Source organism: Ptychodera flava, chromosome 6 (genome assembly GCF_041260155.1).
Source record: "Ptychodera flava strain L36383 chromosome 6, AS_Pfla_20210202, whole genome shotgun sequence".
Taxonomy (NCBI): Eukaryota; Metazoa; Hemichordata; class Enteropneusta; family Ptychoderidae; genus Ptychodera; species Ptychodera flava.
This window is the reverse complement of record NC_091933.1, coordinates 40032867-40056848: the sequence shown is the minus strand read 5'-3', so window position 1 is coordinate 40056848 and position 23982 is coordinate 40032867. Positions and strand designations below refer to the sequence as shown.

At 37.8% G+C, this 23982-nt stretch overlaps 2 protein-coding genes and 2 long non-coding RNA genes across 4 annotated transcripts; all 4 read left to right on the top strand.

Moving 5' to 3' along the window:
- Positions 1-5120: 5120 nt before the first annotated feature.
- Positions 5121-6991, top strand: LOC139134350 (uncharacterized). The gene is made up of 3 exons (XR_011552792.1): positions 5121-5381; positions 6215-6388; positions 6913-6991. It is a non-coding gene; the product is annotated as an uncharacterized lncRNA (long non-coding RNA).
- Positions 6992-7317: 326 nt separating this feature from the next.
- On the top strand, positions 7318-11112 carry LOC139134496 (ATP-binding cassette sub-family C member 9-like). The gene is made up of 7 exons (XM_070701355.1): positions 7318-7412; positions 7801-7899; positions 8675-8840; positions 9123-9260; positions 9576-9783; positions 10012-10232; positions 11047-11112. The coding sequence occupies exons 1-7, from the start codon at positions 7318-7320 to the stop codon at positions 11110-11112; spliced, it is 993 nt and encodes a 330-aa protein (XP_070557456.1).
- Positions 11113-16835: 5723 nt separating this feature from the next.
- LOC139135777 (uncharacterized) lies at positions 16836-18348 on the top strand. Its single transcript, XR_011553034.1, has 3 exons — positions 16836-16957; positions 17744-17846; positions 18238-18348. It is a non-coding gene; the product is annotated as an uncharacterized lncRNA (long non-coding RNA).
- Positions 18349-18656: 308 nt separating this feature from the next.
- Positions 18657-23291, top strand: LOC139135776 (ATP-binding cassette sub-family C member 8-like). The gene is made up of 8 exons (XM_070703471.1): positions 18657-18865; positions 19592-19722; positions 19887-19965; positions 20602-20710; positions 21438-21541; positions 21818-21951; positions 22644-22706; positions 22983-23291. The coding sequence occupies exons 1-8, from the start codon at positions 18787-18789 to the stop codon at positions 23118-23120; spliced, it is 837 nt and encodes a 278-aa protein (XP_070559572.1). The 5' UTR covers positions 18657-18786; the 3' UTR covers positions 23121-23291.
- The last annotated feature ends 691 nt before the right edge of the window (positions 23292-23982 follow it).

Genomic DNA, 23982 nt, shown 5'->3' with positions numbered 1-23982 from the left:
ACAATTGGGTTTGTTAGTATGGATGTGTATGTGTAAGACATGCAAGGTGTAATGGATGCACACTCTTTCTTTCATTCCAGCAGACAATGCATTGTGCTGTATAGCCATAGGCTAGCATATAGATGCTAATTAGAATGGAGATAATTTATGCAAAGAAATTAATTAAGAAATGAGACAAGTGTGGTTTGTTAATTTGGATGTATATGTGTAAGACATGCTAGGTTAAATGGATGCACACTCTTTCTTTCATTGACGCAGACACTATATTGTTGTGGCCATTGGCTATAGGTGATAATTAAAACAGAGATAATTTATGCAAAGAAATTAATTAAGAAATGAGACAAGTGTAGTTTGTTAGTATGGATGTATACGAGTAAGACATGCTAGATGTAATGGATGCATACTCTTTCTTTCATTCCAGCAGACAATGCATTGTGCTGTATAGCCATAGGCTAGCATATAGATAATAATTAATGCAGAGATAATTTATGCAAAGAAATTAATTAAGAAATGAGACAAGTGTAGTTTGTTAGTATGGATGTATATGTGTAAGACATGCTAGGTGTAATGGATGCACACTCTTTCTTTCATTCCAGCAGACAATGCATTGTGCTGTATAGCCATAGGTTAGCATATATATGTTAATTAATTGGAGATAATTTATGCAAAGAAATCAATTAAGAAATGAGACAAGTGTAGTTTGTTAGTATGGATGTAAATGTGTAAGACATGCTAGGTGAAATGGATGCACACTCGAATCTTTGCCTCCAGGAGACAATGCATTCTGGTCTATGGCCATTGGCTAGCATATAGGTGATAATTAAAGCCGAGATAATTTATGCAATGAAATTAATTAAGAAATGAGACAAGTGAAATTTTTTAGTATGGATGTATATGTGTAAGACATGCTAGGTTAAATGGATGCACACTCTTTCTTTCATTCAGACAGACACTATATTCTGTTCTATGGCCATAGGCTAGCATATAGGTGATAATTAAAGCAGAGATAATTTATGCAAAGAAATTAATTAAGAAATGAGACAAGTGTAGTTTGTTAGAATGGGTGTATATGTGTAAGACATGCTAGATGAATGAATGCACACTCTTTCTTTTATTCAAGCAGACAATGCATTGTGCTTTATAGCCACAGGCTAGCATATAGATGCTAATTAGAATGGAGATAATTTATGCAAAGAAATTAATTAAGAAATGAGACAAGTGTGGTTTGTTAATTTGGATGTATATGTGTAAGACATGCTAGGTGTAATGGATGCACACTCTTTCTTTCATTGACGCAGACACTATATTGTTGTGGCCATTGGCTATAGGTGATAATTAAAACAGAGATAATTTATGCAAAGAAATTAATTAAGAAATGAGACAAGTGTAGTTTGTTAATATGGATGTATATGTGTAAGACATGCTAGGTGAAATGGATGCACACTCTTTCTTTGACTCCAGCAGACAATGCATTGTGCTGTATAGCCATAGGCTAGCATATAGATAATAATTAATGCAGAGATAATTTATGCAAAGAAATTAATTAAGAAATGAGACAAGTGTAGTTTGTTAGTATGGATGTATATGTGTAAGACATGCTAGGTGTAATGGATGCACACTCTTTCTTTCATTCCAGCAGACAATGCATTGTGCTGTATAGCCATAGGTTGGCATATATATGTTAATTAATTGAAGATAATTTATGCAAAGAAATTAATTACGAAATGAGACAAGTGTAGTTTGTTAGTATGGATGTATATGTGTAAGACATGCTAGGTGAAATGGATGCACACTCTTTCTTTGACTCCAGGAGACAATGCATTCTGGTCTATGGCCATAGGCTAGCATATAGGTGATAATTAAAGCTGAGATAATTTATGCAAAGAAATTAATTAAGAAATGAGACAAGTGAAATTTTTTAGTATGGATGTATATGTGTAAGACATGCTAGGTTAAATGGATGCACACTCTTTCTTTCATTCAGGCAGACACTATATTCTGTTCTATGGCCATAGGCTAGCACATAGGTGATAATTAAAGCAGAGATAATTTATGCAAAGAAATTAATTAAGAAATGAGACAAGTGTAGTTTGTTAGAATGGGTGTATATGTGTAAGACATGCTATATGAAATGGATGCACACTCTTTCTTTTATTCAAGCAGACAATGCATTGTGCTTTATAGCCACAGGCTAGCATATAGATGCTAATTAGAATGGAGATAATTTATGCAAAGAAATTAATTAAGAAATGAGAGAAGTGTGGTTTGTTAGTATGGATGTATATATGTAAGACATGCTAGGTGAAATGGATGCACACTCTTTCTTTCATTCCAGCAGACAATGCATTGTGCTTTATAGCCATAGGCTAGCTGGGATACCAGGTGCTAATTAGAATGGAGATAATTTATGCAAAGAAATTAATTAGTAAATGATGTGTTTGTGTTGATACATGTACAAAGAACCTTGTACGTTAGAATGATGTCCACTTGACTTCAAAATATAGGAGGAAAGTGGCTTGCAAGTTTTGGCTGCTAGCTTCCACACCATAGTTTTGGCTGCTAGGTTTTGGCTGCTAGCTTCAGCCGAGTCACACTGTCTACAGGACAGCACGTGGTAGAGGCCGTGTGCACAACCTGTACGCAGAGCTTCGAATACACTAGACAGAGTTCGTGTTTCCGTAAATTAGGCATTGAACTTGACAATATAGGCAATAACCAGAATCATCGACCATCGCCTGACAAGTGCACCATAGTCAGCTGTACATGAGTTGCGTGGCGTGGTGAGCAGGTTCCATGGGTATTTATTTTTTGAAACGCGTACTTCAAAGGTCACGAACTCATTTTGCTGCTACACGGCCCGGCACAGATGATTGTATCGTTTTTTGGGCGCATTGAGATACTGTGAAGTAGGTCAACTCGTTCTACATGCAATTTTATGTGAAATATGCAGAATTTATACGCAAACGCGACCTCTGCCAGTCAAGAGCCTGCTCAGCCATTTGCACTTGCATCGACAGATATTGTTGGATCATAATTTTTCAAATGGTTTCTTTTCTTTTTTTTCATTGCGTAATACAGTGGGGATAATGTCAAATTTAGATAGATTGGATTAATTTCGGGAATAAAAACAATGTAATGTCATAAAAGACAATACCCCAAGAAGTACTTTACAAAATGTGCACGCGAGGCAATTCAGTTCATATCTGGTTTTATTTGTGTTCCTATTGAAAATCCCTTGGAAAAGGTTTGTCAACAAGTTGCCGATATTAGTTTCTAAGTTCTTGCTGAAAGGGGGTTGAACCACGTGAAGTTACGTTTCCTCTTACTGTTTCTCCTCTCTCATTGGTTGGTCTTGACATATTAAATCTGTTCGTTGTATCCATCTGTCCTCAGCGCCGTATTTTAGTGGCTTTTTATTTAATAAAGATGCCCTTATCACTGGATATTGTTGAAATGCGTTTGCTTATTGCGTTAGGTATGTTTGATTACAGTTGGCGGGTGATTAGACTGCTCGAGGACATATATTGTTTGGTCGTTTTGTTTACGTTACGGATAGAACTTGCCGTCATTCAGATTAAATTCTCTCTCTCTCTCTCTCTCTCTCTCTCTCTCTCTCTCTCTCTCTCTCTCTCTCTCTCTCTCTCTCTCTATATATATATATATATATATATATATATTCACACGGCTTGTATGAAATGTTGTATACAGAGGTTTGCAGACAACCGTTTGAAGAAGTCAAACGAACTCTTGCAAGGCATCAAACTACTAAAGCTTTATGGATGGGAAAGCATCTTCTGCAGCAATATTGAATCTGTGAGACGAAAGGAAATTCATCAAATGCTGAAATTGGGATGTTTATCGGCGTTGAATGGCAAGTAAGATAATATGAATACGTAACAGAAGTAATCTATCCGTTTAAAGGATGTTGGTCATTTTGAATTTCAGGTGTCGTCAAATATTGAGTGCTTTTTTCTCTTATACCAAATTGTGCACGATGAAAGGGAATGGTTTTGGTTTCCCTAAATATTTAGCAAAGCTTCATGTCTTTCAGTTCGAGGGGCTTACAACTTTGAAGAATTGTCAGCACTTTTCCAGAAAGACGCCTTCTATTTCAGAAAGACCCATGTTGTTAAAAAAGACTTACGTTGCATATCAACGAACTTCCCTTATTTGGGATGGCTACCTGGATCGGCTTAATCAAAGTTGGCAAAACGTGCTACGCATGTTGAAGATTAATCTTTCGGGAATATAGTTCATAATGTTGATCATAACACTTTCAATGAAGCTGCGAACATGTGGCAAAAGTTTAAATTTACATACAAATGCAATATACTGAAACACGTTATCATTTTCAGTACATATCTGGTTACATATTTCAATCGGCCATTAGACCAACAATGAACTGTCAATGGAAATTTAACATTTTCACATCTCATTCCTTTCCTTCAGTGGTTGTGTCGCAAGGAACACCTGTTTTGATCACAGCTGTTGTAAGTATCTCAGCGAAATGTGAATATGTGTAACTTTTCTGATCTGATAGTGTAATGAAAGATAAAGTTTTGAAGTGTCTTTTATTCAATAATAATTTAGGAATGTTGTAAGTTGCATTTATATCTATCGTACACAACAGTTAGGAACATCACTTGTTTTAGTTTGTCCAGATCGTCAGTTTCAGTGTTTTGTGTGAGGAAATGTTGATTGCATTGAGTTACATATGGTATGGTATGTTGTGGCGTGGTTTGGTTTGGTTTGGTATGGTACGGTATGGTATGATACGGTATGGTATGATATGGTATGTTATAGGAGGGGTTAGAATGGGATGGGATAGGAAGGGATTTGGTAGAGAAGTGTAGTGTAGTGTAGTGTAGTGTAGTGTAGTGTAGTGTAGTGTAGTGTAGTGTAGTGTAGTGTAGTGTAGTGTAGCGTAGAGTAGTGTAGTGTAGTGTAGTATAGTGTAGTGTAGTGTAGTGTAGTGCGCCTCTCTTGCTTTTTAAGACAAGTATCATATAGCTGGTGGTGCCGTCATTAGTTTGTGAGTGCGCTTTTACACAATGCGACTCACTACAAGTAACCACTATGTATATTGTCGTCTTTTAAACACCTCCAACATCCAGTCATTTGGAATGTATTCAACGGTGAGTGGAAATGTTATGTCGCCAGAGTTAGTGTTTGCTTCCCTAGCCCTATTCAACCAACTACAAGCACCACTACGACAGCTTCCAATGTCAGTCTTCCACACTGTGAACGCTATTATTAGTTTGAAGAGACTGGAAAAGTTTTTCATTGCAACGGAGATAGAGAGTCACGATGACGGAAGAGTTCCTCTGTCGACCGGTGAGGATGAAGATGGTGTAATGGTTGACGGAATGGCTAGTTCAAAGGTCAGTTTCAAATTGAAGTTGCCTTAGTCCACCTGGCCCTTTCCCATCTGTCAAGCCGTAAGTGACCCTTTCAGGACTCGTTTCGCTTATCAATTGTGATTTTCTAGTCATAAGGGAAGGAATACGGGAAGAGCTCTGAACTATCAAAGATTATGAGACTCTTAAGAACAATAATCGATCATTTAATATGCCATGGTCGATAACTTCAAGGCAAGCGAGCTACCATACTATGTGTAAGAGACCTAACTTTTGCTTTAAACACTAGACGCTTTTCAATCCAAACTATTAAATAAACATCCAGTGTTTCAAAATTATCGCAAGCTTAACAAATATGATTTGTGCAACGTCTAAAAGAAAAAAATAAATCGCAGTCGAGATTAGAGATTGTTACAGTATATCGCATGTTCCTTATGTCGTATTCTTGTGCCGTATTCCTGTCATATTTGTTTCGTCAGACATTGAGTCGACAGTCAAATTGTTCTTCGTATTCATTTGCCGAAAGGTTAGTAAACAGACATGTTCATAAGGCTACGCTAATATAAGTAAATCTGTCTGACGAATGCAAGATACAACAAACTAAAGTAGTATCATTATCATTTACACTGGTGTTTTGTTGTATGTTTGTAATGCTCTGTTCGGCATCGAACACTTTTTTCAGAGAGAGAGAGAGAGAGAGAGAGAGAGAGAGAGAGAGAGAGAGAGAGAGAGAGAGTGTGTGAGAGAGAGAGAATGTCATACACAGATATAAATACAATACAATGGCTTTGCTTCGTGTGCGTTCCTACGTGCGAGTTTAGAATTTGCCGGCTATTCGATAATTTTCTCGTCAGCAGGTTGAAGAATCAAGTCTCAGAGTCAAGTCTAAATCTCATCGACAAAAGTTAGTCGTCACAGACGGTCTCGTCGGTAACGATGGAGATCATCTTCATAATATGTATGGCACTTTCGATACTGAAACAACACGTGCAGATGACACGCAAAAGCTGCCTCGCGATGTTGCAATAAAGGTACCGAATTTATTTAATCAACGTTCATGGGCAAATACGCGCAAAAATAGTTGGTCACGACGTGCATAGCTTGAGAAAGCAATTCAGTGTTGCCCAGTTGCATTCATTGACAGGTCAACCATTGCGCATTGGATCGACATGGAAGGTTGACGAGGCCTGTATCATGCGACTGCAATAAGATTTCATTTTGAAATTGAAGAAATGTTACAAAGAACAAAAGTAGATTATTCGATGCTTATTTGAAAAGAACCTTTCATATTTAGTCACAGTTTTCAAAGAGAGGGGTGTCTTCGTTCTAGCTACGAAGCTTTGAAGTCGTTTATCTCATCAATAATGCTTTGGCGCCTTATGCAGTCGGGTCAGATCGTTTTCTTAAGTGCTGCAAGATGCAATTATATTGAAGCTGAAATGTAAAACGACACTGGTTTGATGACTGAAATAGTATTTACAAACAGGAAATTCTCTGCATATTTCATGACAATACAACTCACTTTAACTACACAGTTTATTTATTTTTATTCTAGATAACAGACGGTAATTTCAGTTGGGACAGTGATGCAGGCAGCCCGATATTATCAGATATAAATGTTGAAATTCCAGCAGGTACATAATGTATTTAATTCGTCGATATTTGAATAAGTAATAAACTTTACTTTTTTCTGGTTTTAAATTTCGATAAGTTTTGTCACCTCATATCATATCAAGCTACGTAATGCAGCTGGGAACTTCACCAGTTACGGTTTGCTCAATATGAGAAGAAGGGCAGTATTGTATTGAAAATAACGTATTACATGGCTGCCTTACAAAGGACGTATACAAGGGGACACGTGAAACAGATGTATGAGACACATAACTTAAAGAAAATAATCGTACCTGCTAGTTAGACAAAATTTCATTTTTTTTGTTTTACTTAAAAAGGGAAGTTAACCATGATAGTTGGATTAGTTGGTAGTGGCAAATCGTCCTTGTTATCAGCGATGTTGGGAGAAATGATTACTACATCCGGTACCGTGCTATTTGACAGGTGGGTTAACAGATATCATCAATAGCACATTGTCGAATTGCAGCGGTCTATCGAGAGGTGATGAAAAGATCAGTCAGCTTTAGTCCTTTAGACCGAGGAGTAATTTTTTCAACAAGATGATAAACATTTTGCAAGTATCAATTTATATATATAATATATATATATATATATATATATATATATATATATTATATATATATATATAATATATATATTATATATATATATATATGTATATATATATATATATATATATATATATATATATATATATATATATATATATATATATATGTCGTGCATTAGTCAGAGTAATAAAAACGAGAATTGAAAAAGGCAAATACACTTGATCGTTTCAATTAAATGGATTTTACGTTACCTTTTACAGAGGGAAAAGTAAAGTTTCCTACGGTGCACAGAAGGCTTGGATTCAAAATGCAACATTTCGGGAAAACATAGTGTTCGGCGAGCCTTATGATCATGAAAGGTGGGACAAAGTTAACGTAAATTTCAAGCAAAATTCACTCGTTTGCACTTGATAGCAGTATTTTATACCAAGAGACTAATTTGCCTATCTAATCAGTTCACACAAGATTCTATTATAAAGAACAACAAATAAATGCCGCGAGACGTACTCATACGCAAGTAAAATTTGCGATATTAGACTGAAGAAGATTTTATCTTCAGATATTACATAAAAATTTGACAAGATATCGCTCAAAAGTCTATGGCTGATATACGATAGATGCAAGCAGAAGCAGTAGATTATTTCTAATTAGCTCATTAAAAACTTTTGTAGTTATGCAACTAACTACCACATCACGCCCAATAACATACAAGCAATACTTTCCTGATATGATGTAGACTAAGCAGTTGTTAATCATTATGTGTTTATATAGCTTTTAATGTTGGTCGCTGCCTGTTACATTATCAGCAAAAGAAAAGTGAAATCCCAAGTTTGATATTCTGACATTACAATATTTTGGAAATCAGTCTCAGTTTCATAGTTATTCTGTTACATAGTTAAACGAACATTTATTCTTACTTGTAAGCAAATATATTCGGAATCCTACGCAGAATCTGTACTCAACTAAAGGATGAGATTAAGACAAAATTAATCATGTTTTGATTTTAAGTTGAATGTACTACTGAGCCTAAACTACATGATCAGTATGCGTTGTTTATCTTCATCTCCTGCCATTGCAGTTACTGTATCAACGGAAAATAAGTACATTTCATATCCATTCCCGGTTTCTTATCAGATACCATACAGTAATTAAAGCGTGTGCCTTGCAACCTGACCTTGACATTCTACCAGCCGGTGACATGACGGAGATTGGCGAGAAAGGTATTAATCTCAGCGGAGGACAGAAACAACGTATAAGCATCGCCAGGGCATTTTACAACAGATCCGACATCGTTATCTTGGTTCGTAAAATCGCATTACGAATTATTTCTACGCTGTCAGAATTGGAAACAGTGCACGATTGTACCACAGTCCCTCCGCACAGTGGTTGGACGGACTATGATTATACTTACATTGTACTCTGATATATAGATCAATAATTAATTTACAAGACATGAAAGTATGTCATATAAATATGTGAATACTAGTCTTCATCCGTATCAATTAAAGAGCTTACATGCATGTGAGTTACTTTTAATCATACTAATATATTTAGCCATAATTCACATATTTGTTTCTTGCAGGATGATCCTCTAGCTGCATTAGATGTTCACGTTGGTAGTCATGTCCTCTACGAAGGGATCATTAATTTGTTATTGCAAGAGAATCGAACAGTCCTTCTTGTCACTCATCAACTGCAGTATTTGAATTACGCTAACAAGGTATGAAATGCTGTTCACTTGTAATGGTATTGCCGCATATGTAAAATGTTTGTTCGCTTGTCTGCTGGTACGAATGCACCTCTATATGTCTCCCTGTATGTAATTATGTGTATGTATGTATGTATGTATGTATGTATGTATGTACAATTGCATTCAGCAAACTTCAATTTGAGCGTTCATCATCATCAACTACGCATTTGCAATTAATTTGTGGCCTTCTGTTCAGTTATGCACATGTTTAGTGTTAAAAAATCGCCATTTCTGGCAGAGTAAACTGACCATACACTTTTCAAACTGTCTGTCACAATTTCTTAGGTCATCGCCATGGAGAACGGTAAGATATTGAGACAGGGTAATCTGAAAGACATCAAAAAACACGAACCAGCTTTGTACGCCGAGTGGATGAAGACAATCACACTAATCAGCGAATCGGATCGTGAGAGTGCGTCTGATCAAGACACTATTGAAGAACGGAGGAAACTTGTCGAAAGCATTTCAAAATCTACGGAGAAAGAGCACAAAGGTTTGAAGTTTGATATTTCGTACAACACTTTCATGCATCTTATCCTGAATTTAAACTAAGCGCCGACCTTTTATCTATCTGGTCGATTTTAATTTCATAAGCTATTACTTTTGGCCGAACACTTCCTATGCCTGACATCAGAATGTAGGTTGATCTTATATTCGACTGTATTCAGTTTTAAATTTCATAAGAGCAATCACAAAGTCCCTTGTTGATTACCATTGATAGTTACAGACGGAGAAGAAGGCAAATTTATAGAGAAAGAAGAACGTGAGCGTGGGTCGGTTTCGTGGCGAGTGTACTGGGCCTACGTCAAAGCAATGCACGTACCCATGGCAGTTCTCACACTGTTTCTGTTGGTCGCACAAGCTACTGCACTGATGGGGACACATTTTTGGCTGTCTGTATGCTCTGATTCAACGGAAAACATTGACAATTCGACCACACAGGTAAATTATTTTCTAGTTCATTAAAGTTTAGCAATTGGTCATAATACTGAGTTCACTTTTGCCGTTTAAAAGTACACAGGTTTATTGTGATCATAATTCAGCGCATCATCATCATCGTCGTCATCATCATCATCATCATCATCATCATCATCATCATCATCATCATCATCATCATCATCATCATCGTCATCGTCGTCGTCATCATCATCATCATCATCATCATCATCATCATCATCATCATCGTCGTTGTCGTCGTTGTCGTCGTCGTTGTCGTCGTCATCGTCTTCGTCATCGGTAGGAGTGGCTTCTCCACTTTGCGGATTACTCAACTGGCTTACTCAGAGGTACTGAGAACCTCAAAAGTATTTACTGCACGTATAGAGTTCGTTTGAACTACTGAAGTATCAGGTGAGTCAAGGAAACACTTCGGCATGTACTAAGAGAACAGCTTTAATGCGGTGTAACGATCACCAAAGTACAGAGCAACATGTGTTCAAACACAAAGCCTTCTGGGAGTTAAGGCCATGCAAAATAAACAATATGTATAACTGACAGTTCCGACACGACATATTTCCTCCTCCATAGTAATAATTATTTTTATGTGCATGCAGATAACGCGAATAAACACAATAAACATCAACAACAATTTATGAACTTATTGTCAGAAGTACAGTGTCCGAGTAAGTTCAAATCAAGGTCTGTCTCAGGTAAGAACATAGTCTTTCAAATACGCTGGTAGACGAACAGTACGTTGAGGTCGTCCTGTAGATTGTTGATCATGAGTAGATGTTCCTTCCAATGGATAAACTGGTAGTACCATCATGTGGGTGGACGTGATGTCAAATGTCGCAGTGGATGGAGTATGTTGATAGGAACGTGATAACCTTTGAACATTCCATGTAGTTCCATCATCCAGTCTGAACGTTGACTGATCTAGTGATTTGGCGATACTGTTAGGTTGTGAGAGTGTAGCTGATAGTTTATGACTGCGGTTAGGTCGCTTGACTCTCACAGTGGATCTCTGACTTTAGATCATCTATTTCTCTCTTCTTTATCGCTGATGGTGGCTTCAGCTGATCAAGTGGTAAGCGTAGCTGACGATTGATCATTAGCTCTGCAGGAGATTTCTGAGTGATTGCATGTGGCGTTGCTCGATAGTTCTGAAGTATGGTGCTAATACACTTTGCGAATGGTTTCCCTTCCGCGAGATTTGCCTTAAGACCATTCTTCAATGTTTCATTGAGGTGTTCCACTCCTCCATTGCATTGTGGATTGTAGAGTGCTGTTAGGTTGTGTTTGACCCAAAGTGATGAGAGATAGTTTTCGAATTCACACGAGATGAATTGAGGACCATTATCAGTAGTGATGGATTCAGGTAAGCCCCATCTGGCAAACAGCTCGTCAAGAATCTTGATAAGCACTGTAGAGGTGACTGTTTCTGTAGTTTCTATCTCCGGCCATTTAGAGTGGAGATCGTGGACTACTAAGAAATGTTGGCTGCGAGGAGCTGCAACTACTTCTCCAAAAATGACGATCTGTATAGATTGCCATGGTCAAGTTGGCCAGGGAGTAGGCTGTAGAGGTGGATGTGACGGTTTTGACGATTTGCCACTGATGGCGCATGCTTCACAATTACGGACAAAGTCTTCGATCTGTGAATCCATACCCGGCCACAAAACATTCTGCCTACATCGTTGCTTCATTCTGACCATTCCTGGATGAGCTTCATGAGCCATGTGGAGGAGAGAGTTGGGAATAACTGCTCTAGATCCCCTTGCTATGCAGTAGTCGTTCCATATGGTAAGTTTGTCCCGGAGTTTTGCAAACCCTTTAAATCTAACGAGACACTTCTAGGCCAACCATCCACGATGTACTTCCTGACTGACTGCAGCACTGGATCCATGTGTGAACTTGTGCGCAGTTCGTCTGGTGTGACTAGGTTATCCAAATTTATTTCAAGGATGTTTTGATCCGACTCTATTCCACAGAGTAATCTTTGTCTGACAGGTGACTGAGCTTGTCTGCGACAAAGTTTTTGTTGCCTGGTAGGTGTCTGTCCATCTGTAGATGCGTAGAGGTTTGTGACCAGATCCTTTCGTTGCTAGTAGTGTTTTCAGCGATTCGTGGTCGGTAGTCGCATTGTACGTACGCAGTGTATACCTACGGCCATCAACAATATATGCCAATGTTCGGATGCATATACACAAGCTAATGCTTCCCGTTCACTGGCGGAATATTTACGCTCAGCTGGAGAGAGTGTTCGTGACGCGAACGCTACTGGCTTCTCTTCCCATTAATGCATTGAGATAACACGGCACCGACTGCATAACCAGAGGAATCAGTGACCACAAAGTTTCGGCATCTGGATTGAAATGTGCAAGCACAGGAGGTCATGCAATCTGTTGCTTCAGGTTGCTGAATGCCTCACGCTGTGTTTCAGTCCAGACCCATGGCTCTTCTTCCTCTGAGTAGCTTGCGAAGTGGTTCAGCTGTATCAGCATAGTTGGGTACGAACTTCAAGTAGAAGTTTGTTGTGCCCAGGAATGACTGAAGTTCCTTGACATTTGTCGGTTCTGGTAGGTCCATGATAGCTTTTGTGTTTTACTGGAGTGGCAACACCCCAGCAGATGATACTCTATAGCGTACGAAGTCTACTTGCTTTTTGAGATTTCACACTTCTCCTCGTTGAGGGTGAGGTTATACCTTGTCAATTCGTTCAGTACAGCATTGAGGTTCTCGTCATGGTTGTCCTGATTAACGCCATGTATTGCGACATCGTCGATGCGGTGTAGATTGCCTCCACACGTACTTAGCACTGCTGCGAGCATCTTTTGGAAAGCTCCTCGTGCCAAAGACAGTCCATATGGCATCTTTTTGTACTGGAAGACGCCTTCATGTGTTATGAATGCAGTGAGGTATCTGCTTTCTTCAGCCAGTGAAACTGGTAAGTAGCTGTGACGCAAGTCAAGTTTGCTAAATACCGTAGATCCATGAAACTCTTTTGTCATTTCACCAAGGTCAGGAAATGGGTACTTGTCTGGAATAATGGCTTTGTTGACCTCACGTAAATCAATACATAGGCGGATCTCTCCTGTTTTACGGCGAGTTACCACTAGGTTTGAAATCCAGGAGTCGAGTCTACTCTCTCAATGATGTCAAGTTTCTCTAGCCTACGTAGTTCTTCCAAAACTTCGGCCCGGATGCTTAATGGCAGAGGACGTAGTTTCTGCGATACGGGTGTGACGCTTGTATCCACACGTGGTCTGTGTACAAAGCTGGAGATTTTACCTAGCCCTGTAAACAATTGAGGAAACTTGTCTTTCACTTCAGAGCCTACTGAGTTCACTGGTATACCATGTCTGCTGATCTGGAATCCAAGTGCATTGAATAAGTTGATACCCATGAGGTTGCTGCCTTGTCTTGTTATGTAGAACGGGAAGTTGTCTACTCTCTGTTCTTCATACTGCACAGTCAGCTTTGCGATACCAATAACCGATATAGTTTCCCTGTGTAGCTAGTCAGTACTTGGTTTGTAGCTGTGAGTGGGACGTGTCTGAAATGTTGCTGGTACAGCTTCTCGTTCATTATAGAAACTTTAGCTCCAAGATCGATCATCAAACTGAGACTGACTCCATTTATTGTAGTAGCGCAGGACTTAAATTTACTGTCAGCAGGTGTACTGCCTGAAACTGTGTAAACATATGTCTCTTGAGTCGGTTCATACAATGTATCGATTTGCTTGACTCTGCGAGTTGCAGAGCTTCTACACACTCGTCCAAAGTGACCAACCTTGTGACATTTACTGCATTTTTTCCCACGAGCGGGACAGGTAGGATGACGTGTGATATGACTGATGCCGTATGTTTGTGGGTTCGAATCCGATTGAAAACTATCCGTAATGACTATCGGCCCCCCAGTTGCCGCAAACAACATTTTTACTTTGTGTGGCCCGATCACTGGAATCGCCATTTGCAGACCATTTTTCGCGGGTTTTCCGGCGGCTGTTACCCCTGTTGTTTAATCCTTTATAGACACCTTGTACTTTTGTTTCTGGCTCTTGCTTCACTTTGATTGGCTTAATACTGGGTGTAGAATCAATCCCAATGACATGTGAATCAGCGAGGGCACTTTCGATCTGCTCAGCAAGTGTTACTACTTTTTCTAGGGTTAGGGTGTCAGTCTCCATGAGTAAACGTTGTCTGACTCTAGTTGAGTTGGTTTTTTTTTCGATTAACTGGTCTCGGACCATTTCATCGGCGAGGCTGCCAAAATTACATTGGGCTACAAGCTCTTTCAGGGTAGCGACATAACTTGCCGTGGACTCACCTGGTCTCTGGCCTCTTTGCCTGAAGCGATGGCGCTGTACGATTATGGATTTCCGTGGACCAAAATGAGACTCAATTTTGTCCACAGCATCCTTGTACGTCGGACAGTCTCCCAGAGAGTGAAATATTCGTTGCCCTTCCACACCTAAGCAGTGGAGTAAGACCGCGCGTTTTCTACCATCTGCTACTCCCTCCTCGTCTAGTCCTGTGGCCGTCATGTAAGTTTTGAAGCTTGCATACCATCTTTTCCAAGGAATTGGTGGGTCGCCAGGACTTGAAAGAAACGGAGCTGGTGGTGGGAGGTGTGCTTCAACCATCCTCGTCGCCAAAATGTGGTATCGGATGAGTCAAGGAAACACTACGGCATGTACTAAGAGAACAGCTTTAATGCGGTGTAACGATCACCAAAGTACAGAACAACATGTGTTCAAACACAAAGCCTTCTGGGAGTTAAGGCCATGCAAAATAAACAATATGTATAACTGACAGTTCCGACACAACAACTTCATAGAGTGTATTTCGTAGAAGACAGGCTTACTCTAGCACTCGCCAAAGATACAGCTTCTTTCGTGTCTCTGTGTGTCTTGGTATTGGGAGAGGTTTAAGATTGTCGTTCGTCTGATATAAATAGTCGAAGCACTAGCTTTTAGCTCGGTTCAATGATACAAAAATCTGAAGTTAAGATAAATGATTTCTCCAACCACATGTACATACGGTGGTTATATGCATTCAGTGTTTACTGTCAACACATTCAACCCCAGGACAAATGTTTAGTTGTTTATTCTCATGGTCCGTATCTCCGATGTATATCGTTCACGATTTCTAACCTGATTATTTTCCTTTATGCAGAATTAGGAATAACAGGATGATATTCAAAGACGGAGGAGAACTCTTTATGTAACAATCATCATCATCATCATCATCATCATCATCATCATCATCATCATAATCATCATCATCACCATCATCAAGGAGTTGATTGGTTGAATCGATCGATGACATCATCAAGCAAACTATGTTGGTTCTGAACTTTTCAGGAAGAATATAATGCCGAATTACAGTACTATCTGGTAGGCTACACTGTGATATCCTTGGTGTACATCCTAATCATAGCAGCTGCCTGTGGTTCTCTTGCTATCAGTGCCATTGTAGCCGCCAAACGACTCCATATCGACTTGCTACGTAATATTGTTAATGCACCAATCAGATTCTTCGACACAACCCCGACTGGTCGTGTTCTCAATCGATTTTCGAATGACACCAACACAATAGACCAGGTAAAGTCGAAACTGTCTAATGAGTCTCTTCACAGCTGTAGATCAGACAACGCGACAATCGACAATTTTCCGTCCCATCTAGAGTACTAGTAAGGTTAAGGTTTTACCTACCATACAGAATGAATAAATTTTACAGCATACTCAACGACACAATTTGGGGTTTTAGCCGAGGTGGTTGTAACGCAGATGTATTAAATAGGTGAATCCATACCGTGCGTTGTGGGTTCGAATCCGAATGTAATGAATTATCACACCGAGTGACCAACGACTTGCGTTCAACTGTGGTGAAGACTGCTTATAAATTAATTATAAATTATAAATTCTTATAAATGATTATAAATTCATATTCATTATTTTTCCATTTCAGCGATTATGGCAAACATTAAGACAATTTTCCATGGCCGGTTTACAAGTACTATCGGTCATCTTGGTCAATGTAATAATCGTACCAATATTTGCCGTTTTAATAATACCGGTGGTGATAGCATTTTGCATCGTTCAGAAATTCTACCTCACAACGTCGAGGTATGTTCTTGTATTACCTGCTCAGTCCATAGACATATGTAATTGATAATCTCTAAGCGGATTACGCATACTCTTTAATGTATACATTTAACATATAAGTACTTTTTCCATTCATACACACACAAACACACACTCAGACATAGATAGATAGATAACATTTATCAACTTATACAAAATATGTAACACATGCATATAAAACGTCATATCTAGCTTTCTGTCTATCTATCTATCTATCTTTCTATCTATCTATCTATCTATCTATCTATCTATCGATTTCTCTATCGATCAATTGATTTCTCTCTAATTTATATATATATACATTATAATATGTAATATATAAAGCACAAATATATATAAAATATTGTATATAGTATAAATATATATATATATATATATATATATATATATATATATATATATATATATATATATATTCCGACTTAGTTTCACATATTTCTTATGTATTATATATAACTCTAGCAAAGATATTGTGGTTATTCCACAGGGAACTTCAGAGATTGGACAGTGTAACGAAGTCACCAGTTTTCGCTCACTTCTCAGAAACGTTGGGAGGATTGTCGACTATCAGAGCATATAGGTAAACTCGAATAACTATCAAAATACACTATATCCCTCCCCATATCGTTTTATTTGTCGGAGACATGGTACGCACTACTTTACTTGCTGCTATATGTTCTTCGCGCCTGTCTTTCCAAGAACTACCACCGCCATGTACAGGCATGTCTGTCACAGGCGTTTTACCATGTAGCGTATGCGTACGTACGCATTCCAGGAGGTATCATTTTCTTCCGGCCAGCAAAAAATAAGAGCACCACCAATATATTGCCTGATACTAACAGCGCTATCTACAGGCATGCCTATCATAGGCTTTTTACTGTGTATATACGTACGTACTCGAGGTGGTATCATTTTCACCCGGTCAGCAACAAACAAGAGCACCACCAACATATTGTCTGATACTTCCACCGCTATGTACACGCATGCCTGTCACAAAACGTTTTACCATGAATATACATACGTACTTACAACTGAATAACTATACCGTTAGCAGCTTTTTGCTCACTCACCACGACATTTGCTAATTCAGAAACCACATAATATTTGACCAATAATAAATGTTCATGAAAATCTATCTGGACCTCTAGTCGACGATTACGTTAAGTTATTAGAATCCTATACCAATGGCGTGGTGCAAGGGGGACGTTACAAATTTTCCAGTCAAAACCAATGTTTTAAGGGAAAAAACTGCTCAGCCACTTTCCAAGAAGCTTAGAAAATATGTTGGTACTTCAGATGTCAAATAAAATAATTCCGAATCAAAATTTAGAGAATTACCCAAAACTTTCTTTTGTACGATTTGTAGGTGTGAAAGAAGATTCCGAGCGGAACTTTTGAGAAGAATTGACTATAATAACGTGGCGTATACGCATGCAGTATGCGCTACGCGATGGCTTTACATAAGGCTGGTGAATAAAATGTCATGGTTTTTCATATTAACATTATTCTCGGTCTGTGCATCATGAACAACTGTCTTCAACAACTGTCTTCTTTATGATGAGATTTTTTCCTTCTTTTTCGGCTGACGTTAGGATCAATTTGTAGATTTGCAATAAGGGTTTACTTTTAAATGACAGACTGATAGATTTCCAGTCCCTGACTTCGAGCTAAAACTACATTGTGACGGATTTTCAAATGTTTAACTAAATGTGTACATGATGGAACGAAATTTCTGTGCACTCGAATAATATCCTTTGTCGATGTTTTTCAATCTCTCAATGGTAATACGAAATAATTTAGAGCTTCTAGTGTGAAATCATCGTATAATTTCTGGCAAATCTGTTGCATTTTACTTCAAAGGAAACTATCGGCACTATAGTTGTATTCATGTCCGCCATGACCACGCTTATCTCGTGTACACTTGGTGTGCTGGAACCAAGCTTCGTAGGACTGGCTATAACCTATGCCCTTACGGTAAGCTGAAACAGATCACCCATCATTATATTGGAAATAGTTATCTGTTCATCTACTCTTTGCGCAATTATCTTGCACTTCTATTTACAAAGTTTCGAATTTGCCGATGTTATTATGTTATGCATGTTACTGTTTATTATTCACATCGATTAGGATATTCAGTGGGACTCACTATTTATTCAAACAATTGAAACTGAAAATCAAACAGAAATTCTGATGATTGGAATTGTCGTAGATATTTGTATTGCAACAAATATTTGCTTACGTTTATCTTTTTCCGAATATGTTATCGAATTTTCTTCGCCAAATTATAGTATTTTAGATGCATTTTTTTGAAATATGGTAATAAGGCATACGCATCGATAGGATTTTCTTAATGAATCCGTTTCTGTATCGTCAAAGATATCTGTTCAACTGAATCTGGCCGTCCGTCTCATGGCTGACACCGAAATGCAGATGAACGCTATGGAACGAGTTGAATACTACACACACATTGACTCGGAGCAATATGAAGGTCTGTACAATGTTGCCTTCATGGACAAGGTCGCGGTGTAGTGTTTCCCTGTACAATTTCAATACATCCCTCTAACAGTACGATGAATTTTTAGCGTCACTATAAAATGTACTTCTATTTGCATAGCAACAAAGGCAATTACCTGCACAAAAACAAGGTCTACTGTTTCATCATAGGCTTTTGTGAAAGTGGAATAGAGTCAATCAAATACTTACACTAAAATGTCTAGGTATTTTTCGTGTAATGTAAGGTTGGTTTACCGACAAAGCAAGGTCACCACCACAATATCGTGTTGTGTACATAATAAAAAGCTGAACACTTATAGCCATCGATGTATCTGTAGAATCGTAGGTATAGTTATATTTTTCGGGAGGTGTGATTCGCACATTATTACGCTTTGCAAACGAAGAAGATTCGACTATCTGAAGGAAATATTTATATAAGATCAATAAACGAAGAGTAAGATTATTTCAATTTGGAAACGAATTTAGATCTCCCTTGTCGCCATCAATTTTTTAAAATTGTGCACTTTGATAGATCCTATATTTCAAATTCTCTAAGAGACAAGAGGGAAAGGGCGTTAAAAAGAAATTCAAAGAAGTCAAAGGGGTTTTCTTGAATTTAAAACCCTATCAACATCGCATCATCGATCACAGTGAATAGATTGTAATGCCGGCGATACCTCAGGTACTTTCAACTGTCACGTTTTTTCTCACAATTTTGTAGGCGTTCAGTTAGTGCCAACCAGCTGGCCAGATAGTGGTAATATTGTAATGGAGAATCTATCTGTGAAGTATGCCATTGACCTCGAACCTGTACTTCACAATGTCAACGTGCACATCAAATCTGGCCAAAAGGTAAATATTATAACCTCGATTGTTCGATTACTTGTACACAGCCTTCCATACCACTGGCCATGGTTATTTAAACTTAAGAGTTAGTATCTATGAATATCGAAGTATGGTTTTCCGCTGATGTTTGTTATTTAAAGACAAGTCGAGGATTTCTCTTTGCTTCATAGGTAGGTATCTGTGGACGAACGGGAAGTGGGAAGTCTTCTCTCATGTTGGCGCTGTTTCGGATTATCAAGACTTGCAAAGGTAAAGTTGTCAGGATTTTCTCTATAAACGCTCGTATGGGAAAATCATTTTTATTTCTCGTTTTAAATTTAACATAGAATCTCAATCTGGAAGTGAAAAGTGAACCACTGGATCGTGGGAGGGGCGGTCAAAAGAGCAGATTTGCCCAGCTCATTTTCAGAAGAATTCGAATCGCATGCAAAAGACATTCGCATGATGGTAGACTTAAAAAATATCGGTCGGAATCTGGGTTTAGATGGTCGGAAGTATGTCTGCGTGATGCAAAACAATGTGCATTTTGGCTTGTCGATTACTCACCGCATCCCAATGTCACAATCGTCAAACGAAAAAACATGTATTCAAAATATCACATAGAAAGTAGGGCAAACAATATAGTAAAATGTTAACATCCCAAAGTGGGAATGGCTTTTGTGGCGTTTATGCAAGTGGGGTATGATGATGTTCAGAAAACGGAAAATACTTAGAATTATGATGTCAATGCTGAGACATGGGATAATTTTAAAACAAATGTAACGCGATTCTGACTTTTAAATCTCTTTTCGACAGACCGGTTTAATACACAGGTTGACAATTCAAATCAAAGAAGAAATTACAGAATTAGAACGCCTTAAAAGTTGTTGTGTTCAATTGTTTTAGGTCGTATTCTTATTGATGACGTCGACATATCCCATGTCGCTTTGCGAACGCTTCGTACCAGATTGGCTATCATACCCCAAGATCCCGTTTTGTTTGCTGGCACAATTAGGTAATATTTTGATTTCCGATATCACAATGAAAATACTATTTCGCAAGTTACAAAGACATTGTATTTTCATCTTGTGTTAATTGATCCATATCCCCATACTATGCATCAAATCTTTGTATCCTACATATCATTTTACTTACAGCATGTGATTATATATTACTCCCATTAATTTATTTTGTAGAATTAATGGAGATTACAACCTCAATCAAAGGGATACAGCATTCTCATTTATACTAACTAGTTAATATCCTCGCAGATTTGTACAAAGATAAGATAAACTCTGTCCCTTATTCATGTTGAACTCACTAATCGCTACAGGCCAGCCATTTCAACATTAAGCGTTCTTATATTTACACAGGAAGGGAAATCTTTTTCAACCGTTTTCTGAAAGGACCTTGAAAGAGTATTATAAAATATTCATAATAACTTATTCCAGCCTTGCAGACTTGCATTCGTTCTCACTCTACGTATTTCAAACAGGAACTTCCTCACAAAGTTACCAATAGACTCCGGTTTTTTAATAAATGTCAGTGATGTAATATGTTATAGGTTCATACTTTATTTACAATTATGCTCGTACTTAGTTAATCTAATATAAAGACTCCATGATGACACATTGAACAAATCGTTTACTATGGCGTCCCGCCTTTTTAAAGCGAAAGCCAAGCCAAAATAGAGACCAATGGTCTCTGGATATAATGTATGTCAGTTTTATATTGATTTGAAGGTTCAACTTGGACCCAGAAGGTGAACACTCTGATAAGGATTTGTGGACTGCGCTGGAAATCGCACAGTTAACAACTACTGTGAATGAACTTGATCAGAAACTTGGTAAGAATCATTGCGTATATTTAAAGGTGACACTCGGAGTATTTCGATATCGCTAGGCAATGTTATGAAAGGGCATGGTAATTACAAATCAATCACGTTAAGAAATGATACAAGATTGCCATATACAATTTTGTTTTTTCACCACCACCATAAAAAGATTTCATCGCTTTGTACGATGACCAATGCGCTTTGTCACTCATATGTTTTTGATGGTAACGGTTCTTATGTGTGTAAATACATAAATGTTAAGGTACTGTCTTGTACACGAAATGACAGAATCTCAAGTATCCGAAGATGGAGAAAACTTTAGTCTTGGTCAGAGACAGTTGTTTTGCCTAGCTAGAGCATTTCTTAGGAACGCCAAGATACTTATCATGGATGAAGCGACAGCAACCATTGATATGCAAACGGTATGTGATGTATATTTTAACAGTCACTGAATATGTAGAAATTAGCCGGCGATAATATTTGCCTGCAATGATACCAATCATTTCGCCAACCTGCGCTCTTGTCTTGAAGAGTGGATCATCTGATCACAACTGCTGACTATGCTCACTCAGCCTATGATTACTGATCTTAACTGTGTCGTAACTGAAGGTAATTGTTTCTTAAGCCCAGTAGACCCGTAATGTGATTTTATTGTTTAGCAGGAAATTTTTGGCAGAAATCTTCATCGTTCGAAAGCGGAAAATTAACAACACAAGTATCCATTGAATGTTAATTTCAAAGCACCATACTTATTACGTACGCTCCATGGCTTTCTTAAAATCATATCTGGACTTATATTTCTGACAAAGATTATATCCAGTTTTGTGAGTTCATAAATCTATCAATTGAGTTAATCACTTTCAAGTAATATTTTAATTAAGTTCCAAAACAGCCAGCTGTTTCAAGTCAAATGGTATTATGACCGGTTTCACTACCCAATATACATAGTGCTCTAACATTTAGTCTCGTCACAGAAATATATGAATTACTGATGCAACCGTGTAGCTGTAATTTTTAAAAGAATGTGAGTCATGGTGACATTAGAATTAACAAAGTGTCACTAATGGGCATCTCCGTAAACATTTCTCCTCATTCCCTTCCAATGCAATTATAGGATGCAATTTTGCAAGAGGTTGTCGCAATGGCATTTGCTAACAGAACAGTGCTGACAATCGCGGTACGTAAACGTGTTCTTTAACGATCATTCTTCACTTTATCGCTTTGAAAGTCGTGAAGAACGTTTGTTTGGAAGAAAGCTCGAACAGCCGAACTATTTGCGATGCAAGGGATTAATTACAAACACATTAGAACAGTGATAAATTGTCTGCTCTTTATCATTCCTTTCATATCAGTCCGGTATTTGCGTGTTTTCGGGTCTTTTCCAAGCTTTGCCAAAGATTGGTCTAGAGTTTTTATTGTTATTAAATCTATATCTATTCGGTTCGTCATACAGCATCGAATTTCGACCATCATGGATTCTGACATGGTACTGGTGTTGAGTGAAGGCCGTGTTATGGAGTATGACACACCAGAAAATTTATTACGGAAAGATGGCGGTATATTTGCATCGCTAGTCCATGGAAGCCAATGAACGTAGAGAAAGTACAAAGTCCACAATATGACGTCTTGGATGTTGTTGTGGACTGTCAATAAGATTTGAACTAAATTTGTTCTAGTGTTTTCTTTTCTGTCACAATATAAAAACAATACATCACTTTCATTCCTCTTTAGCGCAATAATAAAGTTGAATATGTCTTAAAAGTTACACTGACACGATCGGATCTCTATATTATTCAAATTTCTAAAACGTGTTAGGTGCTCTATAACTGATTGTTGCAATATTACTAATCAGTCATAACGATAAGTGCATTGCTTAAAGAGAAAAGAATATGAGTTTACATTTGCAGATTAAACCTACATTAGTTCATTATCCAATTATCAAAAATTAGTTCCGATCGTGTTCACTTTGAAATTTAAGACCAAGCGTACATTACATCATCTTTACAACGTTTTCGAGATCTTTTTATGCATTTTCGAATATGGCTTTCCATAGAACATGACATGTGTGCAATGTTTGACTACAAAATTTAAACATAATTTGAGAAATAATATTCATATTAAACATTAAATTGAAGATCGAGATCATTAGTAATTCAGCGTGAACAGAAAGAATATAATAAATTTTAAATAAGTCGTTAAATGAATTACGGTCATTCTGATCATGCTGTCTACGCAAGATATGGAATAGAGTATTCAACTACAATTCTATTATATTTGATCTTCAGAGATTTATCAAAAACGTTATCTTTTGTAAAACTGTATACCCATTTGTATGCCCAGCAAACGAAGTGTTTTAACTTTTGATGTCACTTTTTATGTGATAACTTTTGATAGTATTAGAGATTTGCTTTCTGTCAATGGAGCTGGCATTTATTGTGGGAATAAAAGAAGGT